The 14,572-nt window shown below is 31.5% G+C and overlaps 1 protein-coding gene across 5 annotated transcripts in view; it reads left to right on the plus strand.

Annotated features, from left to right (window-relative positions):
* The window catches only part of LOC102950023 (regulating synaptic membrane exocytosis protein 1), a 221,074-nt gene that overhangs the window by 41,731 nt on the left and 164,771 nt on the right, over positions 1 to 14,572 (plus strand). For all 5 annotated transcript variants that reach the window (XR_006217713.1, XM_042986656.1, XM_042986649.1 and 2 more), the window contains exons 2-6: positions 3,645 to 3,712; positions 4,770 to 4,880; positions 6,483 to 6,582; positions 10,699 to 10,822; positions 14,130 to 14,176. Coding sequence is in view for 4 of the 5 variants with exons in the window: in XM_042986656.1 (XP_042842590.1) it covers positions 3,645 to 3,712; positions 4,770 to 4,880; positions 6,483 to 6,582; positions 10,699 to 10,822; positions 14,130 to 14,176 (450 nt within the window). In the remaining variant the exon portion in view is untranslated. The remainder of the gene's footprint in view (positions 1 to 3,644; positions 3,713 to 4,769; positions 4,881 to 6,482; positions 6,583 to 10,698; positions 10,823 to 14,129; positions 14,177 to 14,572) is intronic.

Consider the following 14,572-nt stretch of genomic DNA (forward strand, 5'->3'; position numbering starts at 1 on the left):
CCCCTGGATCTAAATTAATGATAATAGTGCATTTGTTCTTTTATAGTTATATTGAATACTGGAACCAAAATGATTTTGTATCAGGTCTTTAAGCAAATACCATAAGTTTATCATTTTGTAGCTATGCTACTTGGAAATCAATCTCTTTAATCACCTATTAGAAAGATAATCAAGGAAAATGTTTTATATTAATGAAATACTAGATTCTGAATATTTTAGGAGGAGGTTTTGGTGAGTTTTGCTTAGTCCATTAATAATAGAGATATATGACTTATAAATACAAATTACAGTACTTAAAAATTCAATATTATCTTTAAAATTTAGTAATTACATGGAAAGAAGAAAAATAAGTTTAAAACTACATATTTAGATTTTAGAATTTATTTCTCATAAGTCTTTAAGCAAAAATATTATATTTTAATGGGTGATAATGACATTTGTGATAAGAAAACTGTTCGAAACTATTCAGGATGTGAAAGAAGTGTAATTATACATTAAAATATATACAAATATTGTATGCTAAAATATTGAATGCCTTTTAGATTTTCATTTAATAGAAATTTTTAGTAGACATCAACACTATGTATGACCAAAATTATCCTATTTTAAACGAATTAAATTAGACTCTCCATTTAAGATCATAATTATACAAAGCTTATAGACGATAGGATACCATTGCTTGAAAGCAGCGTTTTTATAATAAAGTGTGCTTGGTATCATCACCAAAACGTACCAGAAACATCAGCTTTTGGTTCTTTGCATATAAAGACCAATTTCTGCACAGGAAATATTAATCAGATATGTAGATCTAGATTTACTTATGACAAGGTGAGTGAAACACAGGGTTGAAACACCGTATGAAGAATTGAATCATGAGCCAGAGAAGGATCCCAAGGAGTATAGTTTTTAAGATCTAAGTAATTGAAGGATATAAAAAACTTTGTTCCCTTGAAGTTTTAAAATGGGTTGGATTTTGCCATTGTTTTAACCTCAACGACTTTCAAAGCAGTCCAACTTTCAACTTAATGACTAATTTTCTTCTTTAAACCCCATAAATATTGTGTTCTGTTAATTTGTCACAGTATTTCAAATTGAGTCAGCATTTAAGAAGTCATCAGGCTTTCTTACTCCTAAGTATATGAAATTTTAGGGAAAAAGTTTTATGAGTTATAATAATCTTTTGAATGATATTTTTAGTTACTACTTAATAATTGCAATTTTATTATTATTATACATAGTTTTTCTTTCAAGGGAACAGTGTCATAATACTAAAGGCAAAAGCAACTTTAAGAATAAGTAAGTAGGCAGGGATGGGCAAAATGTGTGAGGGGGAGTAAGAGATTCAGGCTTCCAGTTACGGAATGAGTCAGTCATGGGAATAAGTACAGGGAGTATAGTCAGTGGTATTATAATAGCATTGTGTGGTGACAGATGGCAGCGACACTTGTGGTGAGCACAGCATATAAGGTATAGATATGTTGAATCCCTATGTTGTACACCTAAAACTAATGTAACATTGTGTGTCAGTTATATTCAAAGAAAAAAATTAATAAAAAAAACTTTTGAAGTTTACAAACAGTACAAATAAAAGAGGGATAAAAACCCTGTTTACAGTTTCCTTGCATTTAATTAACTGAGGTGGTTCAGAAGAAGATAATCATTGACACCAAGCCATGTACACATTTTAAAGTATGTGATTTTGGAGCGCCTGGGTGGCTCAGTCGGTTAAGCGGCCGACTTCAGCTCAGGTCATGATCTCACGGTCCGTGAGTTCGAGCCCCGCGTCGGGCTCTGTGCTGACAGCTCAGAGCCTGGAGCCCATTTCAGATTCTGTGTCTCCCTGTCTCTCTGACCCTCCCCTGCTCATGCTCTGTCTCTCTCTGTCTCAACAATAAATAAACATTAAAAAAAAAAAATTAAAAAAAAAAGTATGTGATTTTGAAAGGGATTTGGACTCTGTGTGTAGTGAATTTTAACAATATAGTTTCTGTTAATGCAGTTTCTTTTTTTTTTTTTTAATTTTTTAACGTTTTTATTTATTTTTGAGACAGAGAGAGACAGAGCATGAACAGGGGAGAGTCAGCGAGAGGGAGACACAGAATCTGAAACAGGCTCCAGGCTCTGAGCTGTCAGCACAGAGCCCGATGCGGGGCTTGAACTCACGGACTGCGAGATCATGACCTGAGCCAAAGTAGGCCGCTTAACCGACTGAGCCACCCAGGCGCCCCTGTTAATGCAGTTTCCAATATTCAACCCTTCACAAAATATACTGTTATGTATATGACACATTTGAAGAACATTTTAGTATTTGTTGTAGTATATATAACAAACTCCTTCAGCCTTTCTAAGATATTATTTATTAATTTTATTATTTTTAATGTTTTATTTATTTTTGAGTGAGAGAGAGAGAGACAGTGCCCGAACTGGGGAGGGGCAGAGAGAGAGAGAGGGAGAAACAGAATCTGAAGCAGAGCCTGACACTGGGCCAGAACCCACGAAATGCGAGATCATGACCCGAGCTGAAGTCAGACACTCAACCAACTGAGCCACCCAGGCGCCCCTCTAAGATACTATTTTAAAAGAAAAGGGAAGCAACTACTAAGAAACTTAGGTGTATAGGTTTTTTTATGCCTGCAGATTTTAAACATTTTTACATTTTCTATCACATTTCTTTTATAGTGACTGTATCTGCCATGCCTGTCATCTACATACAGTTCTTTGCTTGTGATCTTCACAGATACCAGAAAAACATATTTTCCCAACACTCAGCTAGATATATCACTATTAGTTAGTGTGCTTTACTCACTTTCTTAATTTTTTTCTCTTTAAAGATACATCAGGAGAAAAACTTCATTGATTTAATCTAATATTTAAAATGTAAGAGATAATTTATTCTCACATTCACCCATTCCTTTTTTTCCTATGCAAATACTGAGAGCACTGCTGCTTTCTGTTATTTTTTTCCTTTTTTCTCAGGTGTTTTAATATATTTTTAAGCCAAAAAAATCAAAATTAAAGGTTCATAAATTCATGCTTACAAAATTAGGATTTTTAAAGTTTTTTAAAGTCTTTTTGATGGCTTTAGTACAATTGGATTTTCTGTTGGTTGTGTTGTACTCTTGCTAAAAGTTATTCTTGATAATTTATTCAGCGCTGTGTGCTAAAATGTGTGTCCTAGTGTCAGCTAATGAGGGAAGAGGATAGAGACCAGAGGTTAATTTTGAAATAACATGATATAGTTCAGAAGAGTAGAAAGAGAGACACTAAGTTTTAATACTTATTTCAGTTCATTGAATAAAACTTTTTCAGCATCACTAGATGGCAGGCTGTGCCTTGGCATGGATAGTCTTTCGAGGGAAGGTGGAGTGAGTTAACCCAGTTCTTTCAGTGCTTTTTATGTGTGTTTCTAGGCTGATTTATGAGAATAAAGGTAGTATATAGTATGAAGTGCATTTGTAACATTCATTCCAATGATTCAAGTCACAGCCTTTGCAATACAGGGGTGTATCATTCTGGTATGTACACACTCAAGATTATGATGTTCATAACCCTTTACTTTATAGACTGAAGAATTCATACTTAAAATGATGCATTCTCCACTTTAAAGCATTGCACTTTTCATCCCCCCCCCCCCCATGGTGCAGGTGACTTGGATTATTACTGGTTGGATCCTGCCACGTGGCATAGCCGGGAAACATCACCTATTAGTTCGGTAAGCTTTCTGGGAAATGAAAGTTGGAGCTTAGGGATGATGTGTACTGTTCATTGTCCTATCTATATTTGACATGTGATGGATAGCAGTCTTACTCTGTTTCGTTATACATTTTTTAAAACATTTTATTTATTTTGAGAGAGAGAGAGAGAGAGAACATGCATGAGCGAGCAAGGGAGAGGCAGAGAGAGAGGGAAAGAGAGAATCCCAAACAAGCTCCTTGCTGTCAGCAAAAGAGCCCGACCCAGGGCTCAGTCCCACAAACCATGAGATCATGACCTGAGCCACAGTCAAGAGTCAGATGCTTAGCTGACTGAGCCACCCAAGAGCCCTCCATTATACATTTTAAGAAAGAAAATATCCATTTCATTTAAAGTAGTACAGTCTAGAAGGGAAAAAAAAAATCACTGAATAATTATAACAAATTTTATTTTATTTTTAAAAAGTTTATTTTTTAGAGAGAGAGTGCATGGGTGAGTATGCACAAGCAGGGAAGAGGCCAAGAGAGAATGTCAAGCAGCCCCCCCACCCCCACTCTGTTAACACAGAGCTGAAAGTGGGGCTCAGTCTCAGGGTTCATGAGATCATGACCAAGATCAAGAGTGAGTCCCTTAAGCAACTAAGCCATCAATGTGCCTCTATAACAAATTTTAAATTAAGTAAGAAGCAATTATTAAATGATGACTATATATAAATGAGATATTATTTGGTTAATGATATCAACATTAACAACTCAAAATATAGAATAGGTTTTCTTTCTATAAGCAGATATGTTTTAAGTTTAATTCAATTTAATCATTTCAGAACAATTTTTTAGAGATTTACTTAGTTGCTAACCACTCTTAGAACTGTTTAGTTCAAGAGTCTACTGCAAATAAAATGTAGCTGCATTTACAAGTGCAAATTGTTGTAAGTTGAGGGTAGAACCCACCAAAATAAAGAATTTCCTCTAGAGTGCCTTTAACTGAGGAAATCACATCTTGCTACAACCAATAATTATGTGTCTACAGGAAAGAAAACCACTTAGCTTTTTTAAACTTTATCCATGTTTTGATAGCATCCTGTAACGTGGCAACCATCTAAAGAGGGGGACCGATTAATTGGACGTGTTATTCTGAACAAGAGAACAACCATGCCCAAAGAATCAGGTGCATTACTGGGTCTGAAAGTAAGTATGCTGGTTTAAAATGTTTCTTAAGGGTGGATTACAGTACAGGCTGACTTCAACAAAATTTCTGACAACGATTTTTAAATATCTTCCTCTCTTCTCCAAAATACAGTTCACCTAGTGAACGTATCTTCTTCATATATTGATGTCTTATGACAGATACAGTATTTTTATCTGGATTAATATTTCAAAATCATTTTATAATATGGCTTACAAATGTGTTAGGAAACTGCCATGAAATATAGGAAAATAAAGAATTTTTATCTCAGTATGAAGTTCAAGGATGATTTTTACATTAAGAAGGTTTTAGTGGATGGTAGTAAAGTTAGATTATGTGGACTGCATAATTTTATTTTATCTGGACAAACAACATAAAACATCATTAAAGAAATTGTTTCCTAAGTACAATAGACTTTATCATAATATCAAAAGAGTAAAATGTGTCTTTTAAAAATATTAACTGACATCCAACAGATATAAAGAAAAACTAACAAAGTGCAAAAGATTATATTTTATTATAGGAAAAATATATATACACATTTTGTCTTATTTGTGTGTGTATGTGTATATGTGCTAAATCACAGTTTTATTTGCTTTCAGAAACTTAGAAAAACAATCAAAGATGGGCTTTAAAATTATTTGCTAAGATATTATATTATAGTCGTGTGATAATTTGACCTCTTCAAAACCATTGACTATTAATCCAACTAAAACTTTTCTTCAGTTAATGCACTTAATAGTATCACCTTATTCATTATTAACATTTATTTCTCTTGCTATGAAATAATTCTGATCGCCTCCACTGATGGGCATATCCCAAAGTATGGTGGATCAGCCTCAGCCTTTGAGAACATGTGTTGCACCTTTATTTATACACACTTGGTGCCTGCATTGGGAGAAATTAAACTTAGAAACTTTCTGATGTATTTAGTTTCAGTTACAGTGGAAAAGCCAGGTGAAAGTGTTAAATATTCAGTAATATAACCCAGACTTTAGGAGTTAGATTAGAATATGTATTTCAGGTGAAGTCATTCAGATGGTCAGTAGCAGAGATAAACTTAGGCTATTACTCATTGTGCCATGGTAAATTGCTTCCCAGAAGTGGCCTATTCTTGGTTTGAATCCATAGTCTATGTCTTAGACCTATATCCTACTTAAAGGTATACAGAAGGGATAAAGATCTGATGTGACAATGGGGCATGATGTGCATATAGAACTTTAATTCTAATAGGAGGCATGAACTTGGAGGGTAAAGAAAAATGAACTCTAATGTAAACTGTGTCACACACTTCTATAAGTAGGAAAGACCTCGCACTTGTCTTCTAAGGGTAAACACTACTTTTGGTGCCGTTGTGTTGTTAGGTCAGTATAAGTAATCAGGACATGAACTTTCTTGGGACACATGATCACCTAAAATATAATGAGATGTTTTCTTTTTAAAAGTATACTGCCACTCCTTTAATCAAAAATATGTTTCACTTTATTAATGTGCCTACACTCAATCCTAAATACATTGTAAAAGACTGTAGGATTAATTCCTAAAAGTAATTAACTTATATTTTAAAATGAATCTTGGGAACTTATAAATTTATTATTATTCAGGTTGTTGGAGGAAAAATGACTGACTTAGGACGCCTTGGTGCCTTCATCACCAAAGTAAAGAAGGGTAGCCTTGCAGATGTAGTTGGACACTTACGAGCAGGTAAAGTTTCTTTTTAACATTTAAACAATGTGTACTTTTTGCATGAGTTGGTGGTTTTCAATGTGGGGTAAGTTACAAATAAGTCAATTAAATAAATAACTAATTTTAGTGCATGGGTGAAGATTTTTTTCCCCTGGCGTGGGTATTTACTGCAATTATAGGTAACTATGCATCAATGGCAGTTTGGAGAGAGTAAGATTAGGAATCTTTTATTATTCATGTAAAAGTAAATAGATGCAAAATGCTGCAGGATTACAAATTTTTGTAGATGACTTTATAATTTTTCTACAAAAACGAAAACAATTTAGCCTTGTAGAAAAAATAATATCACTAATTAATTTTTTATATTTTAAACTATTATAATTACTAAAGTTTTCCATAGTGGTCCCAAAACACTTACCAGTAGCAGTGTTTTTAGTAAAATACAACCATAATCACATTTCTTACACAGATTACATAATAAAATATTTGTTAATTTTATTGTGACATGTATTATACTCATGCAGATGTGCTACTTCTTGGTATTTGGAAACTTACATTATGTTGCTCTGTAACCTTAACGTAATATGATAAAATCATTTAATATATTCACATATACCATATTCAGTAGCAACACACTTTAAAATCTGTTTTTGTTATTTACCCTTCATTTTAGTTAAAATCATATTAATGTATTTTTCCCAGTTTACTTCATGGTTTTGTAGAAATCTTTTGGTTGGAGTGTCTGCCTATGCATTTGAAAGACAATAACAAAGAAAACAGAGAAAGCTGAACTACAGAATTGAGGATTAATAACCCATAGCACATAGAAAGAGAACATTTCTAGGCTGTTTTCAGTTTTTATACCTTAACATTGTAATTACTGAGACCTTGAGAAAAGTGTTCTATAACCGTTAAAGATATTTTTGTTGTGGTTGATTACCAGGATATCAGTTCAAAATCATTTAGGTTTTTTCTTTAATAGAGACTTCCTATGCAGGTGTTGTATAGGGAGAAAATCCAAATCAGAGGTTTTTCTTCATCTGCAATATATACAGCTTTGAAGATGTGTAGAGGTACAGTACGCTGTTTTTTTTTTATCAAGGACTAGTTATGATTTAATAAGAAAATAACTCAATCAGGTGTGACTGTATCAATAAACCAAGCCTTTGCTTATTTAAAGACTGAGAAACATGCCTTAGAAAGTTTATGAATCTCTTTTTTAGGAAGTATAAGAATCCCTTGAGTTAATGTAATGCTCTAATGTAACTACAGAAATCTGAATTTGCAGATCAGATTATAAACATAATGGCTTTTGATTTTGTCTTTGTATTTTAATAGAGGATTACTTAATGAAGTCAGTGAAGGGGTTTTTCTACATAAAATATCCCTTAGTGATTAATTTCATTTTTTAACACCCTTATGTGCCTAGAGCCTGAGAAACTTAAATGTAAAATGTTAAAAGCTCAGCATAGATAGCTGTAAAACAAAGAAGTGGAGTTTTCACTAAAAGCAATTGATGCATTTGAAAGAAGTATTTTAATAAATTAGATCATATATTCTGTTTGATTTACATTATAATTTAGGAACAGTCTTCCTTCTATTTGCATATAACCATCACTGGCTGTACAGTGCTGTGCTTTTTTATTAATGTGAGCTTTGTTCAGCATTTGCAATCTTGCTTTAATCTTGCCATAGCTTTCTGTACTGTTTCTTCCCCTTAAGTCCATGCACTATACCACTACTTGGTTTAATTATCAAAAACAAGGTTGACACTGATGTGCTCCTTATTAAAAGTCTTCACAGTCTCCAGTCATCATCTGCTTAAGTCAAAGCTTTGTAGTTCTGTCCTCTACTAACCATTCCAGCCACTTCTATTACCATCCACTTTACCTGTTAGCCATGGCAGTGTGCCTATAGGTCCCTGGCAAGCTATCCACCTATTAGACCTGGTCCATGCCTCTTGTTTATCTGGTTGCTTTTTTGCTCTTGTGCTCTACCTGTTGAAGTCCTTTCCATCCTTCAAAACTCATCTAAAGTTGCCTTAATTGTAAAGTGTTTCCTAATATCTCACCTGGAACAATACCTAATTACTACCTCCCTAGCACTACCTGGCTCTCTTTCTCTTCCTCAGATGAACTCCTATCATTGTGTATAACATTTTAGTAAAGATATTAATTCCTGTATGTCTCCCCCACCAATGACAGAGGAAATCTCTTTTATTTGCATCATCATAATCTGCATCTCTGCCTGAAGAGATTATCCGTATAAAAATAAATACTGTTAAAGACACCACCTTCTAGTTTAAGATATTTTGATTTGTAAATAAATACATGTACTAAGTTAATAAGATATTAACAGTTATGCTTCCGATTGCTTTCTATAAAGGGGAGAATTTTTATAATTCAGTGCTTTTGAAAATGTTGACTGCAGTACATTACTGTATAGTCACTTTAATGGTTTACATCCATCAATTAAAAAAAATGAAATGGAACATGATAGAATTGGAGATATCAGGGTAAATATTGTTTCGGAAAGTATTTTTTTCATACACACATACATACACATACATACACATAAACATACAATATTCACATGATGTAAACTTTATTTTTTTTCTTGGTCAAACAAATTTAAAAGACTGAATATATTTTAAATTTGTAATTATATTTTATTTCTTTTTTTAACACTGAAGTGTATTCATTGCCTATGTAAAACACCTTGCTGTGTAACTTCTTAGGTCAAACAATTATAAGTCCCTTAACTATTAATGTTAACCATACTCTTTTACCAAACCAAAGCAGCATTATATGCTTTTCAAATATTTAGTTTTCATTTTTGAGTAAGCAAACATTTGGGAAAAAATACTTTAAAATAGTCCTAGCAAAACAAAATTTTTCTACTTTAAAAAAACAAACTGAAAACATCTAATGTTTATAGTTCTCTTGCCTATATATATATATATATATATACCTACAAACTGAGACATCTCATGTTTACAGTTACCTTTCATATATATATGACATATATATCTTTCATTATATGTATATATATTTATATATATATAAATTATATTGATCTATCAATTCAGCATATATTAGCTACTAAATCATTACAGGTACTGAGAATAAGATGAGCAGAAACAATTAAATTAAGACACCTTAAAGTACCATTGAGGTTGGGGTATTTCAGCTGAGTCTGCTATTGTGAATTGAAGGAGAGAAACATTTGGGATCTAAAACTGCTCTAAATATTCATGAAAATAAACAGTTTTTCCCAAATGATCCATGGTAAAATCCCTAGTTAAAATATCAACAATAAATTATTAGCTCATTTATTTTAACGTTATATTATTCTCCTGGATTCTTAGAGTATTTAACAAATGAATGAGTATTGTATTAATTTTTTATTATTTTCAAATATTTAAAAAAATTTTCTAATTTTACTTTAATGCTCACAATATATATTATGTATAGAATGTGTGTGTTATGAACATCTGGAAGTGGGTTAACTGTCATGCAACAGTTTTACATCTGCTTGCTTTGTAACTTTTCCATAGCTACCTGCGTTGCCCTGTGGGTATGAATTCAAATCCTTTCATGCATTTTTATTCTGTTGTGCGTCTGGTGAAGACAATGAAGCATGACTTATAATTGGAAAATTCATGCTAATAAATGTTAATTGCTATTTCAACCAAAAATAAAGGACTTTATCCAGAGTTAAATAAGAATCTTTCACATATAGAGCTGCCTGCATTTATTATATGGAGGACATGCTGCTGATTATTATTTTTTAATGTTTCCAAATAGGCTGTGCTAATTCCATCCCATAGCATGAGATTATTTTTTATATTATTTCTGGTATATTTCAAAAGATAAAGGTAGCTTTGTATTGTACTGTTTCCTGTGACCAGTAATATTCTATGGGGGAAAGAAAAAGAAAAAAAAGAAAGAAAAGAAAAAAGTGTTTAGAAGAACCATTTAGCTGACATTATATGTCAGTCAATTTGCTTTTGAGAGCAGAGCCTAGACAAACTATTTGTATATGTTTTGCATTTCTTTGTTAAAAAAAGAGAAAAGATAAGAAAAATAAACAGAATATATAAGGTAAAAAAATACCCTTTTTTTTAAATTCAAGGGGATGAAGTTCTAGAATGGAATGGTAAACCCCTGCCGGGAGCTACAAATGAAGAAGTTTACAACATTATTTTAGAATCAAAATCAGAACCTCAAGTTGAAATTATTGTTTCAAGGCCTATTGGGTAAGGCTAAAAAAACTTACTTCTTAAGTTTAGTAAATTACATGTATTAGCAGGGTTTTAAAAAGAAGTTTATACATTCATACAGTACATGTTAATAACATGGATAGTTTTTCTTCAATTATGGGCATACACTTTATATTTTTTAAATTTCTTAATATTTTAAACTTGAATACTGACTTTTCTTCACTACATTTTAGAAGCTCCACAATTTAACAACTGTAGTATCAAAAAATATTGTTATATATTTTCAGAAGTGAAATATAAACTAAAAATATTTTGTTTTAATGGGAGACCTATTTTTAGTAATTTAACTTAGTAGTATTTCCTTAAAGGGAGTCACTAACAACTCATCTTCTTATGACATTTAAAACAGTAATTGTTTCATGTCTACATGAACTGTTTATTATTTTACTAAGAAGAGAGTATTTTTTTCTATATTTTTACCCATGGGTAGTGCCAACATTTGTTTAAAATCAAGCAAGTGTGAAATATTTTAACTTTTTAAAAAATTGGTCATAATAATTGGTATAATATTTTTTAAACTTCAGTTTTTAGCATAATTTAATTCTCTATAGCCAATGGGAATTTTTTTTTTAATCTGTGTGTAGGGTCCCCCACATTGTTAGATTTCCTGGCTAACCCAAAAGTCCAGAATATTCTTTTTGCCAGTCTGTAATTTTTTTGGAAGACATATTGAAATATCTCCTGATAGTTGCATTAATGTTTGAATATATTTTTGGAAATAAATCCCTCTTTTTTTTCCCCATTGTCTAAAATATTATAGAGCCATTAATTAATTCAGGACTTATGTTGAAAAAGTAATAGCCTTTAATTTTTGTTGTCTTCATGCATATATGTCAATGCAAAACATAGAAGAAAATATAATTATCCTATTTTTCAAAGGACTGAAAACAGATGATCACGTATTTCAAGGAATAATATTAATATATATAAACTCTAAAATAAAAGCAAGATTATAAATAATTTTAAGTGGTGATTATTAAGAGTAAACATTGAAGACATTTGCAAAAGTATTTGTACAGTTCCATGCAAAATTTTTTTAAATAGCAACACTTTATAATCTATGCTAGTTTTACATGACATGTGTTCTAGTGCTCAGGTTAATATGAGGCTGGAAAAGAGGTAAGTAAATTGGAAAATGAATCAAAAGTTTCAAAAAATAATTTTAAATCAAGTATTGTACACACTGCCAAATACTTTCAGATATGTAGTAGTTTAAAAGTAATCAGCTAAAATATTGATTTATGGTAACTTTTAAAAAAACCAACAGACAATTAAAGTGGACTGGAATAACATTTTCATGATTGTTACCTTTGTATGAAAATAACTTAAAAAGTCATAATTTGCATAGCCAAACCCTAAATTGTAGGAAATATGGAATGCAAAGATTATACTTAAAAATCAAATCTGGCATCAACTTCCCAGTTAATAGAGAAATTATTAGAATCCTAGAAGAATCATTCTAGCTATATTTAATAATTATGTTTAATGTAGTTCTATAATTTAAAGCAGAAACCAAAATTTATTCACAGTTTAGTGGCATAGTAATTCTGCGAATCATACATGGTCTAAGAAATATCTGCCATCTTGAGGTAAGAACCATTTTTGCTAGCCTACCAAATATAACATTCTTGGCATTTATACTTACAATTGGTATTAGAACTATTCTGTCACCTTTCTTGTAGAACTAATTAAGAAGACATGTTTGTAAATGTGGAAATTTATTCCAGAAAATATTACTGAAGCAATTAACATTATTATATTTTGATTCAAAATCACTTTAAAATTTTTTTACTTCTCCACAATCTTTCAGACACATACAAATCCTAAGCTTGTACCTGGTTTTAGGATTCCAAATTCTAATTTTCATAATTGACTTTGAGGCTGGTTTTCAGAGAAGTTGTACTATCTAAAAATTTATTGCTTCTACGTTTCTTTTTAAAAATTTGCTTTTATTTGCCTAGATAAATTTAGAAAACGGTAGCAGAAGAGAAATAGTTGGTTTCTTCAAATAGTTGTTGTCTTAAGTATTGCAAATTAGTCTCTTAATTATCATACGAAATACTTACATTATACAAATTACTAGTTATAAAAATACGTATAAAATGTATTTATAAAATGCATAACACAGGATGTGTTATCTTTGTAAGAAGTATAAACTATAGGTGGTTATGAAAATTACTTTGCACAAAAAGTGAAAATGAGTCCAGAAAATAATCAGAGAAAACTGTTTTTGTTTCTGTCCCTCCCCTCTACCCCTGCCGACACACACACAATAGTCCAAAGAAAAATCAAAATTAAAGTGAAGTTAGGTCACAGGTAAGTGGTTAGAAATGCTTAAACAATATTCTAACATTATTCTAATAATTCTGTTGGTACTAACTCCAGTCTGCTTTAATATGTCATGTTAATACTTACATATTGTTAATCTCCTTAAATTGATACTAAACTATCTTTGAAAAACCAGAGGTAAAGTAGTTCTATGCAGTATACTTCCCAAAACAAGCTGGTCCAGGGTTCTTAAGGTCACAGTGGATAATGGATTAAGCTGAGGTTATAATTAAACATTTATTCAGAGTAATTTGTGAGTGTGACAGGAGTGGGTGTTCTCACAAGTCACTTTCTAATCATACAGTAAATGGCCATATATTTAGCTAACTTCAGTATAGAGATACAAATCTCTATATAGGGTTATATATGTGTATATGAGTTACATATTCACATATATAAAATATTTTAGCTTTTTTGTTGCAAGCTTGAACCATTTTTATTTTCCGAAGCAATTCATCCTTTTCATTTTATTAACTTTGCCCATGATATTCACCATATTATTTTATTATCAAGAAATGTTTTCATCCCTTTCATTCAGTAAACTCTTTCAGATGTGTTTGTAAAGCATATTACTGATTAGTAAAATGTGTCATTTTGATTTTGTAGAATTGAAATAAAATACTACCTTTAACATTTTTTATTTCCAAAACCTACTGTTTTGGTAGTAAAAATATTGTGGTAGTTTTAGCCACAATATTAGTCTGATTGTTGTCATGTTGAAGTGTTTTGCTGTTAAATATATAAAAACTTATTTTTATTGCAGTTTGTGTGTGTGTGTGTGTGGTGTTTGACAATCATGCATATTAGTAATTGCCTTAATAGTAACTCCTGTCCATTTCCACACCTGTAAAGACCCAAAAGGATTGTTCACACCACTGAAATACATGTGGCTGTGATTGCCTCAGGGAGGGTAACTTAGCTAATGGGATTTTCACCATACCCTAATTTCTTTTAGTGATATTCCACGGATCCCTGAGAGCTCCCATCCTCCACTGGAGTCCAGTGAGTTTAAGATTTATTTGTTATTATGATATATATAGGATGAAATTAAAGAATAAAGATTTATCATTTGCTTTAATTATTTGATATAAATGAATTGGTATTACTATACTAAGGTTATCTCTAATGATATCAGAAGTTGACAACTATGACAATCATTGGAAACCCAAAGTTCTATTTTAAGATTTTTCTTTTTTTACCTCCCCCCCCACCTTTTTTTTGTGATGGTTACACAAAAATCTTTACTGGCAGTATACCTTCTGCATCATAATAGTCAGAACCCTCACAAAGCTCAGTTAATATAACAGTACTAGTTCTATTTGCTGTACGTAAAAATTTATTGTTACACTGGATTATTCAGTCTGATTGGTAATTAGCTCAGTCTCATGAGCTAGGCTT

The sequence above is a fragment of the Panthera tigris genome, chromosome B2 (assembly GCF_018350195.1).
Source record: "Panthera tigris isolate Pti1 chromosome B2, P.tigris_Pti1_mat1.1, whole genome shotgun sequence".
Taxonomy (NCBI): domain Eukaryota; kingdom Metazoa; phylum Chordata; class Mammalia; order Carnivora; family Felidae; genus Panthera; species Panthera tigris.